Source organism: Protopterus annectens, chromosome 5.part0, assembly GCF_019279795.1.
Source record: "Protopterus annectens isolate FY-2018-M chromosome 5.part0, PAN1.0, whole genome shotgun sequence".
In the NCBI taxonomy this organism is placed as follows: Eukaryota; Metazoa; Chordata; order Ceratodontiformes; family Protopteridae; genus Protopterus; species Protopterus annectens.
Window position 1 is genome coordinate 288046142 of NC_056735.1, and position 15003 is coordinate 288061144.

The window sequence follows — 15003 nt, forward strand, 5'->3', positions numbered from 1 at the left end:
TATATGAGCTAGAGAACTCAGTGTGCTGAAATACTATTTACATTTTAACATGTACTTTCCACATCAGAAGTTCGATATCAGTTGACCCCTGTAGTTCAATCAAGACAAATCCTTGAAGTCACTTTAAAATTGTAATACCAAGACATACTTGGCCTCGAAGTATTTTTTCCAAAATGTTTTTATTCATTTTATAACACAATAACTTTAACAGTGTAGTAACAAGGAAAAAACTAATAAACTATATACAATGTCAATAACAACTAAAAAAAGCAATATGCATAGGAGAACACTTAATATTTTTCTAACAGATGAATTTTGTCCAAGCAATTAAATGATGAGTTGTGTTGTTAGTCCTTGCTTTTATAGTAGCAATCCCATTCTTACAAATGTATTTCACAAGATGAATAAACTCAACTGTAAAGTCAGGAGTAGATTGGGATTTCCAATTTTTACTAACAATTTCCCTTGCTATAGAGAGGATAGACCATAGTAAAAATGTTTTTTTTTTTTTTAGGAATGACTTCAGGAACATTGAAAAGGATAAGGGAGTTAGAAATTAGACAGTTGTCACTCCATAGAGCTTTGCAAAGATATTTAAAGTATAACCGAAATGGGGAAATTATTTTGCAATTAACAACCATTTGTATCCAGTCAGCATTGGAGTGTCCATATCTCCAGCATTTCATTTCATCTTTCTTGTACATTATTGCTAGTCTCCATGGGGTGAAAAAACATCTATGTAAAAATTTCCCAGTGTATACATGCCAGAACAGGGAAGATATGGATTCCTTCACTGACTGCAAACAAAGTGCTTTATCTTTTTCTGAGAACACTTGTCTATTAATTTCACTTGAATAATTCCAAAAAGAAGCATCTGTTTTGCTAAAATCATTTCTGAGAATTTTATAAATAACAGATATGTATGAAGTGTTCTTTGGTGAGCTATTAATTGCTGAGATAAAATCCAAGATTTGTAAGTTACACTTATTGTATGCCTCTGATGAGGGTACGAGCTTAGTATATATAAAATCCTTACAAGTTTGGATGTCCAGCCAATTGCAATTTTGCAAATTATATCTGCTGATCAAATAGTCAGCAGAACTTATTTTATTAGCTGAGAGAAATTGATTCCGATATAATAGGTCACCCTTCTTAAATTCTAACATTTTCTGAGTATCAAAAGATATCAAACATTCATTTGTGTAAGCAATAGGAAACATAATTATTAATAAATTCTTAATTGATTAGAAAACATACATAAGCTTTTTAAACAATAGTAATATTTGGTTTATAAGAGGTGTGAGAACAAGTTTTGACCTTTCACTTTGAATGTATATTTTTAAAATCCATATAAAGATGTTTGTATGTATTTGAGCATAAGGTTCAAGCAATGTCCTGTTACTATTAAGAAGTAAAGATTCATGTACTGATTTCCAATATGATGTATAAGAAGTATTATTCCAAAGCAACACTATGTTAATGAATGCAGAGTTTAAGTAAAAATCAATATTTGGAAACCCTATACCTCCTTCATCCCTGCTTAAGGTGTGCCTGAGAACAGACATTCTTGTTTTTTGTTTTTTGGGATACCAAAGGAAGTTGAGTAATAAGTTATTCATTTTCTGTTTAATTTTGACACATGGGGAAATTATTAGAGCTTGGCCAATGAATAAGATTTTAGGTAACATTATCATTTTGATTAAAGTTAGTCTTTCGTCAAATGTGAAGAAGTCTGTTCCAACTGTCAGTTAGACAAGTAGTTGAGTTTATAAGTTGTTGGTAATTAGATGTGAGTGATATTTTATAATTAGATTCAATAATGATACCTAGATATTTAATATGCATGCCCTCCCAGTTTATGTCTCTTTTTCATCTAAGTTTCATAGTAACATTTTTATTCACTAGAAGTGCCTGGGTTTTGTTGCGATAGAATTTTAGACCAGAGATGTTTGCAAAGAAGTCTAGATTATATCATAGGTGATGTACTGAATTTTCAATATTATTAGAAGTTATTAGTAGGTCATCAGCAAACAGTTGTATCTTGGGCAATAATTTATCTGATACTTTATATCCTTTAATGCTGTCATTATTTCTAACATAATTTGCTAGAGGTTCAATAGCCAGGGCAAATAGTAATGGGGAGAGGGGGCACCCCTGTTTAGTACCTCTTAATATTTTGAATGGGCTAGATAGATAAGATCCAATCTTTACATAGGCTATGGACTTTTCATATAGTTTTTTTAATTAATCCTATAAATTATGGGGAGAAATTGTATTTTTGCAAAGCTTTAAATAGATATGGCCAAATTAGGGAGTCAAAAGTTTTATCAATATCAAGGCCTAAAACAGAAAGCTCTTTTTTTCTTGTTTGCTAAATATATTAAGGGCAGTAATATAATTACTTTGTCTTGTACCTTTCTATTTTTGATAAACCTGGTTTGGTCTTCATTAATTAATATTGAAAGAATATTATTTAATCTGTTAAGATAGACATGAATATCTTGTAATCAATGTTAAGCAAAGAAATTGGCCTGTATGATGAACAAAGGTTGGACTCTTTATTTGGTTTTAAGATGGGAGAGATGGTAGAATGGATGTTTGCTGTAGTTTTAACTTCTTGGAATGCACTGAGTAAGATTTTTAAGATGTTAATAGGTAAGTCCTCAAAGTATTCTGACCTTTTATTTAGTTTGTCACAAGCCTTTTCCATTGACACTAGTCTTTCAAACTAGCCTACCCATTGAGAAAATGTTGGCATCTTCTGTTGGAACAATAACCTATGCAGCCAGAGCTGAAGTGAGACCCCATTGTACATTGACTACATTCAACATTAGTCTACCTCTCAAAGGACCTGAAAAGAGATGGGGGATTTTCATCTCTTGATCATCTAGAATACCCCTTAAACCCTTTCCTAAAAGTGCCTTGTAAGCAGGAATTTCCAAGTGCATAGGCTTTCATTCTAGCTGTTTACAACCTCCTGTCACAGATTCCTTATACCTGGAAGATAATGCACCCTCATGCCCAGTGTCCAAAAATAGTTGCTATTCTACAAAAAAGAAAATCAGTAATATGGCTGCATTTTGAAATGTTATAGTGCAGTTGTGATCCCCAGATTAGTGGAAATAAACACGTGAATGTTGGGGAGAAGTATAACAGCCCAAGGCTGCAATATCTCAAAATACCCCCCCTACATCAAGGTGCAGCAGTTTTACAGTTCATATGTGTGTGTGTGTGTGTGTGTGTGTGTGTGTGTGTGTGTGTGTGTGTGTGTGTGTGTATGTGTGTGTGTATACATATATTTATATATATATATATATATATATATATATATATATATATATATATGAAGCAGTGTGTTTTTTTTTCTGAATCGCAGTTTATTTTTTGAAGGGGTGGGACAAGGCAGGATCAGGTGGTCTCACTCTTGTTTGGAATCACATATAAAAAAATAATTGGAATAAATGGACAAGTACAGTACAGTGCAGATAGTTCTGGACTTGAAGTATAGGATGAAGCTACAGGGCAAAATACTCACTGAAGAAAATCTTAAGCCTTTTCTGTAGCACTGTAGGTGTGAGGTTGGAAAAGTGACTGGACATTAACTGTTCCTGGTACAAACCAATGTAAATGTTAAGAAGTGCAGGATTAGCAAGACATTTCTAAGTGATGTAAATGTTTTAAGAGATTCTGAACTAGCAGGAATGTTTTGATACCCTTACTATCAAAGATCTACCTTTATAGTGGCTGAAAACAGTGATTAAATCATCAGAAAATATTAGGTTAAGCTTACTGGGAAGTTTCTTACAGTTGATCAAGACAAGTGATATAGAGAAATAATTCCATGGCACATGGAAAACATTTTTAGAATTGACAATAAAAGAGAAAATATTCTACGGAAGCCTAATAACATTTGTAGCTCAATCAGCAACTGATTCAGTTAAGAAAGCATGTTGTTAGATAAATGGTGCTCTGTTATTATCATGTTGTCTTATTTGGCTGCATCTGATGCATCATATAATTTATATTTACTACAAAATGGACATGCTAAGTAACTGAGTAATAAATAACTGAAGACTCTATCATGATGAGCAGTTTTCTTAGAATTTCCAGGGATGTTTTGAAACCCGAAAATCTGAGTTATAATTTTGTTTGATTTACTTTTCCTAGGTGGGGATGTTTAAAATTCATCCAGAAATCCCTGAATCATTGTCACCTGAGGCAAAGGCATTTATTCTACGTTGCTTTGAACCTGATCCTAACAAGAGAGCTACAGCTGCAGATCTTCTCAAAGACCTGCTCCTCAAACAAGTAACAAAGGGCAAAAAGAATAAAATTGCACTCAAAACTCCTGGTGAGAAAAGAATCATGTTTGAAACAAAAACGCTAAATCTGATACATTGATGGTCATTTGCCTTTGCTATGCTATAATTCACTATTTTATTTACAGAGACAGAAGAACGTGATGATAACAAGTGCTTGATGATTATTTCAAGACCCTTCACAAAATATGGTTTACAAACCCCGGCATTAAAAAAACACACACACACACACACACACACACACACACACACACACACACACACACACACACACACACAAGCAAACATGCTTGGATTTGGGATATCAAAATTCTGTCGTAAGGCACAAAAGGAAGATGTCATATGCTCCACAAAGTCTCCTGACATACATAGTTTTATAATGTGCCTTATTATTTTCCATATGCACTATGGACAATGTCCATTAGATACACTATTCTAGATGACAGCATACTTTTTAATTTGAAGACTTGCCGATGTTTATGAATGGTTAAACAAATGTTTTTATTATCTGAGCATAAGATTCCTTTGTTACTCGTGGCATTTTGTTACTAGATCATTAGGAAGAGTCATTTGTAAAGGTACAGATGCAGGCATTCAGCTGGTATTGTGTGGTAGATCATCGAGTGGTTGACTGCAACATGTGGGGAAGAGTTGTAATTACCTTTTGGGGTGAGAAGGAAACAGCACTGGCAGCAGCATTTAAAATTAAATTAATGTGGATACAGACTGGCTGCGTATGTATGAAGACTGGAAAGGTAGCTGTAGGATGTGAGTTTATTTTATTTATTGTTTATGTTTGGGCAAGAACAAAATTACAAAATTCACTGCAATTTAAAACAGGAAGGTTGGGACACTGTTGTGTGTGAGCAGTATGTTCTGCTACATCTTATCTGTGCCTATAAATTACAGATCACATAATCTGAAATGTCCTATTACAGATGGATGACTATAAAAACATTTTTCTCAACAAGCTTTCATAGAAAATCAACCATATTGTTGCATGCTGCCCTCTGGAGTGTACACAGATTCATATTTTGTCTGAGCTACTTCAGCTGTCCTGCTTTTCTTAGTAAAACAAGTTGTGCAGTATAATTAAAAGCAAGTCTGCAACAGGCTGTGTTACCAGTATGTGACTTTTTGTCTTTTTTCATAATTCTTTTCCCCATCTCTTACCTTGATTGAGCTTTTTGTAAGTTCATGCTAAGCTAGTTATTTTCAGTGAGAGCCTCATACAATGCTATTTTCCATACTCTACTATGTGAAGTTAGATCACTGAAGGAAATCACTGGACTGCCATCACCGAAAGCTACACTGCAGGCAATACTAAATAGTTGAAGTCTTGAACCATATTAATATGAGAGGCTTAGAAAAAAATTATGAGATTGTGTTTATTCAGTTCACGAAACGTCAGAAGGACAAGAAATTCCTTACTGCAGGAACTGCTGATGGTACGAAATTAAAGGCCAGGTGAAAAAAAAATATCAAATTAAATGCAAGTGTACAGTTTTGGTTAGTAAGAGTAATTTTGCACTAAATTTAATAAGAGTAATTTTGCACTAAATATTTCATGTTCCATCTTAGGAACTGTGATAGTGTCATTGTGCAATTGAGTCCTAAATTATGACTTCTGCCTGTTGTATGAAATCATGCCTTTGGATAGAATTCCATACTTGACAGTAGCATATTTCACAAGGCAGAGTACAAAAGATAGTGTCTGTTTACAAAATATATGGTGTATATTGGGGAAACTAGTATAAAATATACAGCAAGAATTTTAGAACATCTGTGAGATGTTGAACATGATTCTCCATTTAATTCTGCCTCTAAACTCATCAGTACAGCAAATACAGGGACTCTTAGTTTTGTGAAATGCATATTTTTTTTCATGCCCTTGAATTTGAATGTAACACTGCATATAGATTCAAGCTTAAAACACAGAATAAGACTATTAAACTGAAAAGCCACACAGTGAAAGCTAAAACTGGTTTATTAAACAAAATGTAACCATATACAAACAAGGTACTAAGCGCTTTCACCCTTCAAAATCTAGGGCATCATCAGAGTACTAAATGCATAATTACATATTCACCCCTTATATATGTGATTACTAATTAGTTAATTGATGAATAAAATACTGGCAATGAACCCTTCAAATTCATCCGAAAAAATTCAATTGGGAAACAAGTCATGTTTTTACATCCACATATTGGTCCAACATTGCCTTATATTTGAGATATATGGACGATATTCTCATTTTTTGGACAGGTAAAAGAGATAAATTTGCAGAATTTGTACAGTTTTTAGGCAGGACATCTAGGTTTTTAGAATTCACTAGTAAAATCTATGAGAACAATTGTGAATATCTTGATATTGTTTTTTCTCACAGTAATGGTGTGATTCATTCCAATATTTTTAGGAAGAAAACATTTTCCCATTCTTTCCTACATTTTAATATTTGCCATCCCTACCATCAAAAAAGGAATTTGATCAAAGGTCAGATGGTAAGACTACCAAGAATAATTAGTGATGATAATACTTTTGAGGTAGAAATTGAGAAATTATCTGACATGTTCATTGACAGGGGATATCCTAATGAACTTATTTGTAACATTAAAAAAGAGATTTTTACAAAAAGACATCTGATTTATAGACCTATTATTAAATTTGGATGTAACAATATTTTGAATATTAACACAAATATATTTAGAAATTATACTTTTATATTACCATACAATGAAACATCCTATAATATTGTTAATATTATACATGAGACATGGACAAGTGTTTTTACAAATAATGCTGAACTGACAGATTATTGGCAGTCATCCAAAGATTACATTCTGCAGAGGGAGGAATTTAAAGGAAATTCATGAGATGAATACAAATAAGGACACTTTTAAAATGTCTAGGATGAGCAAATGTGGAACCTGTCGTAACTGTAAATACATTAACAATGGTCCTTATATTGCTATTTGTAATTTCGGTAAAACTATTAGATGTCCTGGCTACTGTAATTGTAACACCAAGATGATTGTTTATCTAGCAACATGCTCGACATGTTCAGCATTTTATGTTGGGAAAACTATTACGAAGCTTAGAGAACGTATTGTGGAACATGTCAGAGACATTAAAAAGCAAAAAACTACAAATTCTCTTTTCACACACAGTACTAGATGTCCACATTTCAAGAGATTTCTATTTTTCATTATAGTTAGAATTCCGCACAACATACATAAGGGAGGTGATGAGAAGACTATGCTGGAGGCTAAGGAATGCCTCTGGCAACTTAAACTAAATGCCTGTACCTTGCCAGGTATCAATGAACATATATTTATATCCAGTATATTAAAATACAAATCACATTTTATTTGATCAGTTATTTTCTATAGACTCATACATAAAATTCATTTTTAGTGTACCAATAATGCTATTCTGTGTATATATTTTATTATCTATTACTAGAGTTTTTAGAGCAGGATTTTTATAGCAAATCACCTTTTTTATACATATTAGTGTTATATTTTGTTTTTTTATAAGGTTTTATACTACTATTTATATATTCCTATGGAATTGTAAACATGGATTGATTTTAAGTATATGTACAATACAACAATATGTATTACAATTGAATTTTTTCGGATGAATGTGAAGGGTTCATTGCCAGTATTTTATTCATCAATTAACTAATTAGTAATCACATATATAAGGGGTAGATATGTAATTACGCATTTAGTACTCTGATGATGCCCTAGATTTTGAAGGGTGAAAGCGCTTAGTACCTTGTTTGTGTATGGTTACATTTTGTTTAATAAACCAGTTTTAGCTTTCACTGTGTGGCTTTTCAGTTTAACTGCATATAGATTGTTGTTAAAGAAAGGTAAAGTATAATACTATGCATTTTGAGAGTTTGAACCAGGAAATAAACTGGGGTTATGTAATGTATTTAGTCTCTATTGAAACTTCAATAGCTAGTTAATTGGATGGTTATTTTACAATGAGATTTGTGATAACCATTTAAAAAGGTATGGATTTTAAGTTTCTGCAACCCCTGTTGAAGGTGTTGAGTCAAGATACCAGGAGTTGTATCCATTTATAAAGTTTGTGCACAACACTGTTTTATTTTTTTTTATTTAAAACCAAATTAATAGCACTTGGCATCCTTTGGTAATGTAGTAACTGCCTTATTCTTCCAGATAATGAATTCTTACTTAACGCAAAAAATTAAGAAATTTTTGTGAGACATGCAAATATTTAACAAATGTGGAGGCCTCACACTCACACAAACACAGACTGTGAGCAACACACACAACCAATCACATACTACACAAACGCACACTAAAATATCTTATGCTTGGCCTATAAAAATAATTGGCAAAGTCTCCTAGGCTTATGAAGACTAGGTCTCAGTGAAATCCAACACCATATCACCTTCATTCACATTTTCAACAAATGTCAATCCAGTACACTAGACATGACTCTACAAATAAAAATATTTTAGTGACTCTATAGTCAGGCACAGTGGTTCTCCTCTCACTAGACTGGGCCAAGACAGAGTAATAGTGAGTTGTCCTTAAGGTGCCAGCATCAGTATTATTTGCAGTGGTACTCAAGACCCTTTCATGTAACACACAGGATTATGACATGGTGGTGGTCCATGTGTGGGTGAATGACTTGGGATGCACAAACCTTGGCGATATGCAGTGAGACATGTCAGAAATCTCCATGAATATCACAAATGCAGGCAAGACTCTCTGGCCCTGAGTGGAATGGTTCCTTCTCCAATGATTTTTATGTACAAAGAAAAGATAATTGGCTTCAGCAGTTGGCTAAGCAGTTGGTATCATTCCATGGGGAGCCAATATTTGTCAGCTTGGGACATATGGCATGAGATATTTAACAGTCCTACTAACTTTGCAATGGATGACTCGCACCTCTCATTTCAAGGCTTCCACATGCTGACTAAAGGTTTCCTTCCCTTGTAGTGCCTTTTTGGGCAGCTAATTGACATGTTTATGTAACTAACACATCAAATCCAAAACAAAGTCACACTAAGGTGTCTCTGCACAATGATAGAAGTCTCCAGAAAAAAAAAACTGGGGATCTCCTGCATTTAGAACATATCCATAAGTGAAACTTGGTTTAAATGTTCAGAAAACAGCCCCTGGATAACTGAGCTGTGTATCTACCATGCTTTCAGACACAATGGCAACTGTGGTGGAGTCTACATATTTTATTAGGGAACCTATCACCTCTAGACATATTTCCATGGATCCACAAATGGAATTTCTTGAGTGCTACATCACACAAAATATGACCATTTAAATATAGCTTGTTAGCCATTAGCCATGTCTCCTGAAAAGCATGTAAAGTTCCTAAGTGTACTTAAGGAACTCCCTGTAAAAAAGAACTCCATTATTTTGGGAGACTTTAACTACCCCCAATAAATTCTAATACCTATATTTCCAGTGTAGGATATGCCTCAATGTTCTTAGGTTTAATAAACAAAAACTCCCTGGACCAGATTGTTAACAAATCCACTAGAGGACATAATATTCTTAACCAAGTCCTTATGAATATAGGTTCTTCATGTACTGATGATCCCTTTGTATGTACTTCCCTGGTAAAGTTGGATCATTAACAAGTGACATTCACTTTCAAAATCTCTAAGTCTACTTTTCTGTTTTGCAAGCTAGTTAGTTAATTAATTAACTGAGAAAACTGACTCATCCAAAGACCCTTTTCAACCATATCCTGGGCCAAAAAGCAAATACAGGAACATGCAGAGTGAAATTAACATTACATTAAACAGCAAGAAGTTGTATAACATAATTAGAACAAGAGTACCATTATAGTGAATACATGTACACATATTCAATATTTATAAACACTAAAGTGCTATTCTAGAATCTATGCAGTAAACATGGAATACCACAGACCATGTAACTTGACCATTATACATACAGAAAAGTAATTCAATGGGGAAAAAAAGAACTATTACCTGGGAAAGATAACAGGTAATGATCTTATGATAACAGCTGATTTGTGAGGGGACTTGTGAGTTTTAAATTTGTTTTCACTCTCTGTTCATTTACAGTTCATCCACATTTCTTGTGAAGTACATTTATGTAAACATGCCTTTTGCCAGTGCATACTGAGCTGTTAAGTGTCACACTAGTTGAGTGTATTCATCCCCTGATCCTGCTCATTCACTCAACTACTGGGCAAAATTACATTTTGCAAATCAAGAAAAAATGATGCCTACACTGTTAACAAAGGAATATTGCAGTATTTACTGCATATACTGGATGGAGAGGCCATTCAAGCATAGAGTGGCACACAAGGGGTAGTTGTGACCTACATAAATGAACTGATATGGGAAGCAGTTACCTGTTATAGTTTTGATCAAATAATTTATTTTTTGGGTCTACATTTGGAGTGAATGCCAAGCAGTAATTCCACTAGTGTGGAACAAGCTGGAGAACAGCCAGAGAAAGTGTTAGAAGGCTGTGCCATGAAGTGCTGATATATAAAAAAGAAAAAAAGTGCAACTCATGAAATTGCTTTCCAGAGAGTACTGTTTTAAGTGTGAGAACAAATGGCCAAGTGGCCATGACACAATTATAGATACAGATAGTGGATGCTGCCATGTACCTATTCATACTGACTGCAACATCTAATGGGCCATGAATTCTGTGATAGCAAATGCAGTTGACTGTCCACTTGAAAACTGTTTGCTTGCTGACTCTGGGCTCTCCTTTCACCTCATACTGAGCAGGGCAGATGGGCAGATATAAATTTTTGTGAAACATATGCATCATTTCAAGTTGAACTGGTGCATGTCAACCTAGTGAATGACCTACACCCCCCACATTCTGACTGGTTTCAGAAGATTAGTCTTCTTTAAGCATAGTTCAGAAGTCATTTTTCTGGGAAAAATATAAAGAGATTCTAAGGGACACTCAAACATTATGAAAGATCAGATTTGATTCCACTGCATGAATGCCTGCAATTCCACAATCCTGTGAACAGGTTCTGGCTATGGCGCTTGCCTGGTGACTAACGGCAGAGACGTATACTGTGTGTGCCACCTCTATGAACTGCATATTCCAACTGCTAAGAGATTCAAACTGAGAGAGGAAGCATACCATAAAAAGCAAAACTTCCTATAAATAAGCATTACAATTGTGCCACATGTACTATATGCCCTCCTTTTAAAAATTTACATTGTCGAATTAAAAATGAACAGTAACTGTACGTTGTGCATGTTTTGGGCTATTTTAATCAAAATGAAGCTGTTCACAACACATTTTCAGAAATTAAACGTTCAATCTTTAGAATCATTTTCAGCTCTGGTACCGTCTGTATAACAATACCCGAACTTGTAACCAAAAAAGAAAAAATATCGGACCAAAGTGAAAAAATATTCGGAGCAGCCTTTATTAAACTAAAAACAGCAGGTAAGCTCTTTAATCCCAACTTTTTTAGAACTGCAGTACTCTAAAACCTTCCAGTTAAAATAATATTCCTAAAGTCATATAACCAATAAAACAATTACTTAATAATTCACTTTGAATAACATTGTATTACAAATCTACCAAAACCTAATGATGAATATACATATCAATAAAACCTTTTAAACAACAAAAATATATACATATTAGCAAGCTTTGAACAAAAATGTTTCCTATATTTCCAAACTTTTAAGTTTAAGCACTGAGTTAATGGAGCAAGCGTCATTTAAACCAGGGGTCACTAGAGCATTTAAATTAAGTTGCCACATTAATTCTCTAATCAATAAATATTCTTATATTACCTTACCCCTAGGATCCTTTTTAACTTGTTCCATAACTCTATATTTAAAATAATGCATTGGGTGGTTTTGAATGTGCCTATATAGTGCATTAGTAACTTTACCCTTCTTAATATCCCATTCATGCTCATATATCCTATCTTTAATTTTTCTAGTAGTTTTACCGATATAAAAAGCAGGGCATAACCCATAACATGCTGTAAATACCACCCAGCTTGTTTCACAGTTATAATAACCATTAAACTTAAAATATTGTCCATTGCCCTTTACAGTCTCCCCAACTAAAATCGAACTACACCAACTACAATGTCCACATTTAAACATACCATATTTTAGCTTAGTACTATTATTATTGTTGTTACCGGATCCTCTCTCCATCAGTTCTTTAAAACATTTATTTTCCCCAAACACCACCTTGGGCTTATCACCCAGTGTTTTTTTTTAACTGGGCATCCGATGAAAACGCAAACCAATTATCTATAATGACATTCAATATGCTAAAAGAATCCACAGAAGAGGTAATAATAAATGATTTAGTAAAGTCTTCTTCCATTTGTGCTCTATTATTTAAATCAAAAAACATCACTTGCTCAGTTTTCTTGTTACCAGAACAAGTTAAAAGAGGGCAATAAAATCCCTTAGATCTCTTTTCAATCACTTCTTTAATTCCCAATAAATATCCTTTAAGATAACCCCGCTTGATGAACATATCTAATAGCTTTTCACACTCCAGTAAAAATATTCCATCATTCAACACCATCCTAGCCAACTTATTAGCTGGCCTTTTACAACTGATTTTTTCTGCAACCTAGGATAACAGCTTTGATAATGAAGATAGCTATTAGAAAACATGGATTTCCTATGAATATTAGAAACAAAACATTCTTTTCATAATTTTTGTATAGTTTATCGTCTAAAAATACTGTAGTATCTTTATTATAGGAATATATATTATATATTATAGGACCACCCCACCTCCTTGTCAGGTTTCATGATTCTGACACTATCAGAAAGAATATCATAAAACATACTTCTTTCGTCTACAGTCAGGCTTTTCAATAATTCTTCGAATGTCTCTTTCACATAACTTTTCATACAAGCAGACACTATGGTTTAAAGGGGGATTGAAAGTACTTGATTTTTTTTAAATCTCTTTTTCACCCCAAAAAACTTTGGTCTATATTATGTGATTGAATGGTCAAATATTCAAACACTTAATAGTCGACCCATAATAATCAAACTGCCACAATGTCGAATGGAAAATAAAAAAAGAAAACCCCACTCAAACATGGCATAACATTTAAACACTCTACGCAGGGGGCAAGCCCCCTGCACCCCCCACACCCCCGCTACTTAAATATACCAACTTCGAGAACGCACTACAGTGCAGACAATGGAAAACTTCCATTTCTGCACTGAACGGAGATCTCCATTGAACTGTTCGACATTGTGGCAGTTCGATTATTAGGGGTCGACTATTACGTGTTTGAATATTTGACCATTCAATAACGTAATATAGAACCAAAAACGTCAGCTCTTTTTGCTCCCCCAAACCAAACAGTCATATTCAGTTTCCTGACAAATCGTTTTAAATCCAAAATGGTTTGCCCTACTTTTGCCGTCAAAGCTGGAATAAAGTTCAGACTTTTAGCAAACAAATCGGCATGGGCAATGTCAAAAAATATAGATGAAAAATTATAAATGGTAAAATCTTTTTCAGTATTAAATACCTTGGTAAGGATGTCCATATCCACCAAGCCATTGGAACCACAGTCAATTATTAAATCCTTTAGCATTTCCTCTGTATTTTGAAGTTCTTCTTGTTGTATATGTAAATTTTTGGTTTGGCCCCCTGCTTTTGATAAAAATCCTCTTTCTTGGGTTCTTTAGATGTTTCCCAGCATTTTTCCCTGGATTCTTTCAGATATCCTCACTTCACCTTGTTCCGGCTGCTGAACATTACTGGAAAGCTGCCCAACCTCCCTACTCACTTCTTCTTCATTAGTTATTGGTCATTGCCATGGTTCATTGGCCCCAACTCTTTTTCTATTAGTTGGATTGGGATAGGCGTACCCTTCCTTATATGCTATTGAATCTCGTTGGAATTTTTTTATTTTCCTTTTTAATATGTGTTTGCGATTCTGATCTACTTTCTTAAAAATGTTATTATAATTGGTTTGATACTGCTCAAACAATAAGTCCTTGGTAATGCTGGTATTCAGCTTATCTAATTCAGCAGATAAGCTTTCCACTAACACATCATTCTGTTTAATCTCATGTCCTCATGCAAAGTACTAAGGGCTTGTTCCCTCACCAAAAGGGCTACCATCCCTTCAAAAGTGGTGGCTTGACACCCACTCACCCATCCATGGAAGTAAGTGCTTAACTCAACAATATAATCACATACGCTTTCATCTATGCTCACGAAACTTTTTTCGGTAAGCTTCAGGTGTTAATTTAAAACATTCCAGTGAACATTGTTTTACTTTATCATAGTTTAAACAGTCAGTATAATAGAATTTAGAAACAGCAGTTACAGATTTACTGTGGAGTAAGGGGGTCAGGAACCATACCCAGAGCCCTTGATCAGTATTATACTGTTTACATACCCCTTCAAATACATGAATAAAGCTATCAAAATTATCACCCTCTGTAAACGGTGGAAGAAATTTACTGACATTTATTGCTTCTGGAGTTCGGTTATTCCCTTCCCCATTACCTCCATGACCCTGATGAAGGGTCAGCATCTCCCTCTCATGTTGGTGCTGCTTCTCATTTTCTTCAGCCTCTGAATGCTGCATTCTCTCTTCGGCCTCCAAATGCTGCAGTCTCTCTTCTGCTTCTAATTTCATCTGCTTCTCCAGTCATTTGGTC

General features: G+C 34.2%; 1 protein-coding gene across 1 annotated transcript in view; it reads left to right on the forward strand.

Annotated features, from left to right (window-relative positions):
* Positions 1–15003, forward strand: part of MAP3K15 (mitogen-activated protein kinase kinase kinase 15) — a 1833462-nt gene that overhangs the window by 1535126 nt on the left and 283333 nt on the right. Inside the window, exon 20 of the mRNA XM_044072272.1 lies at positions 4168–4351. Within this exon, the coding sequence (XP_043928207.1) occupies positions 4168–4351 (184 nt within the window). The remainder of the gene's footprint in view (positions 1–4167; positions 4352–15003) is intronic.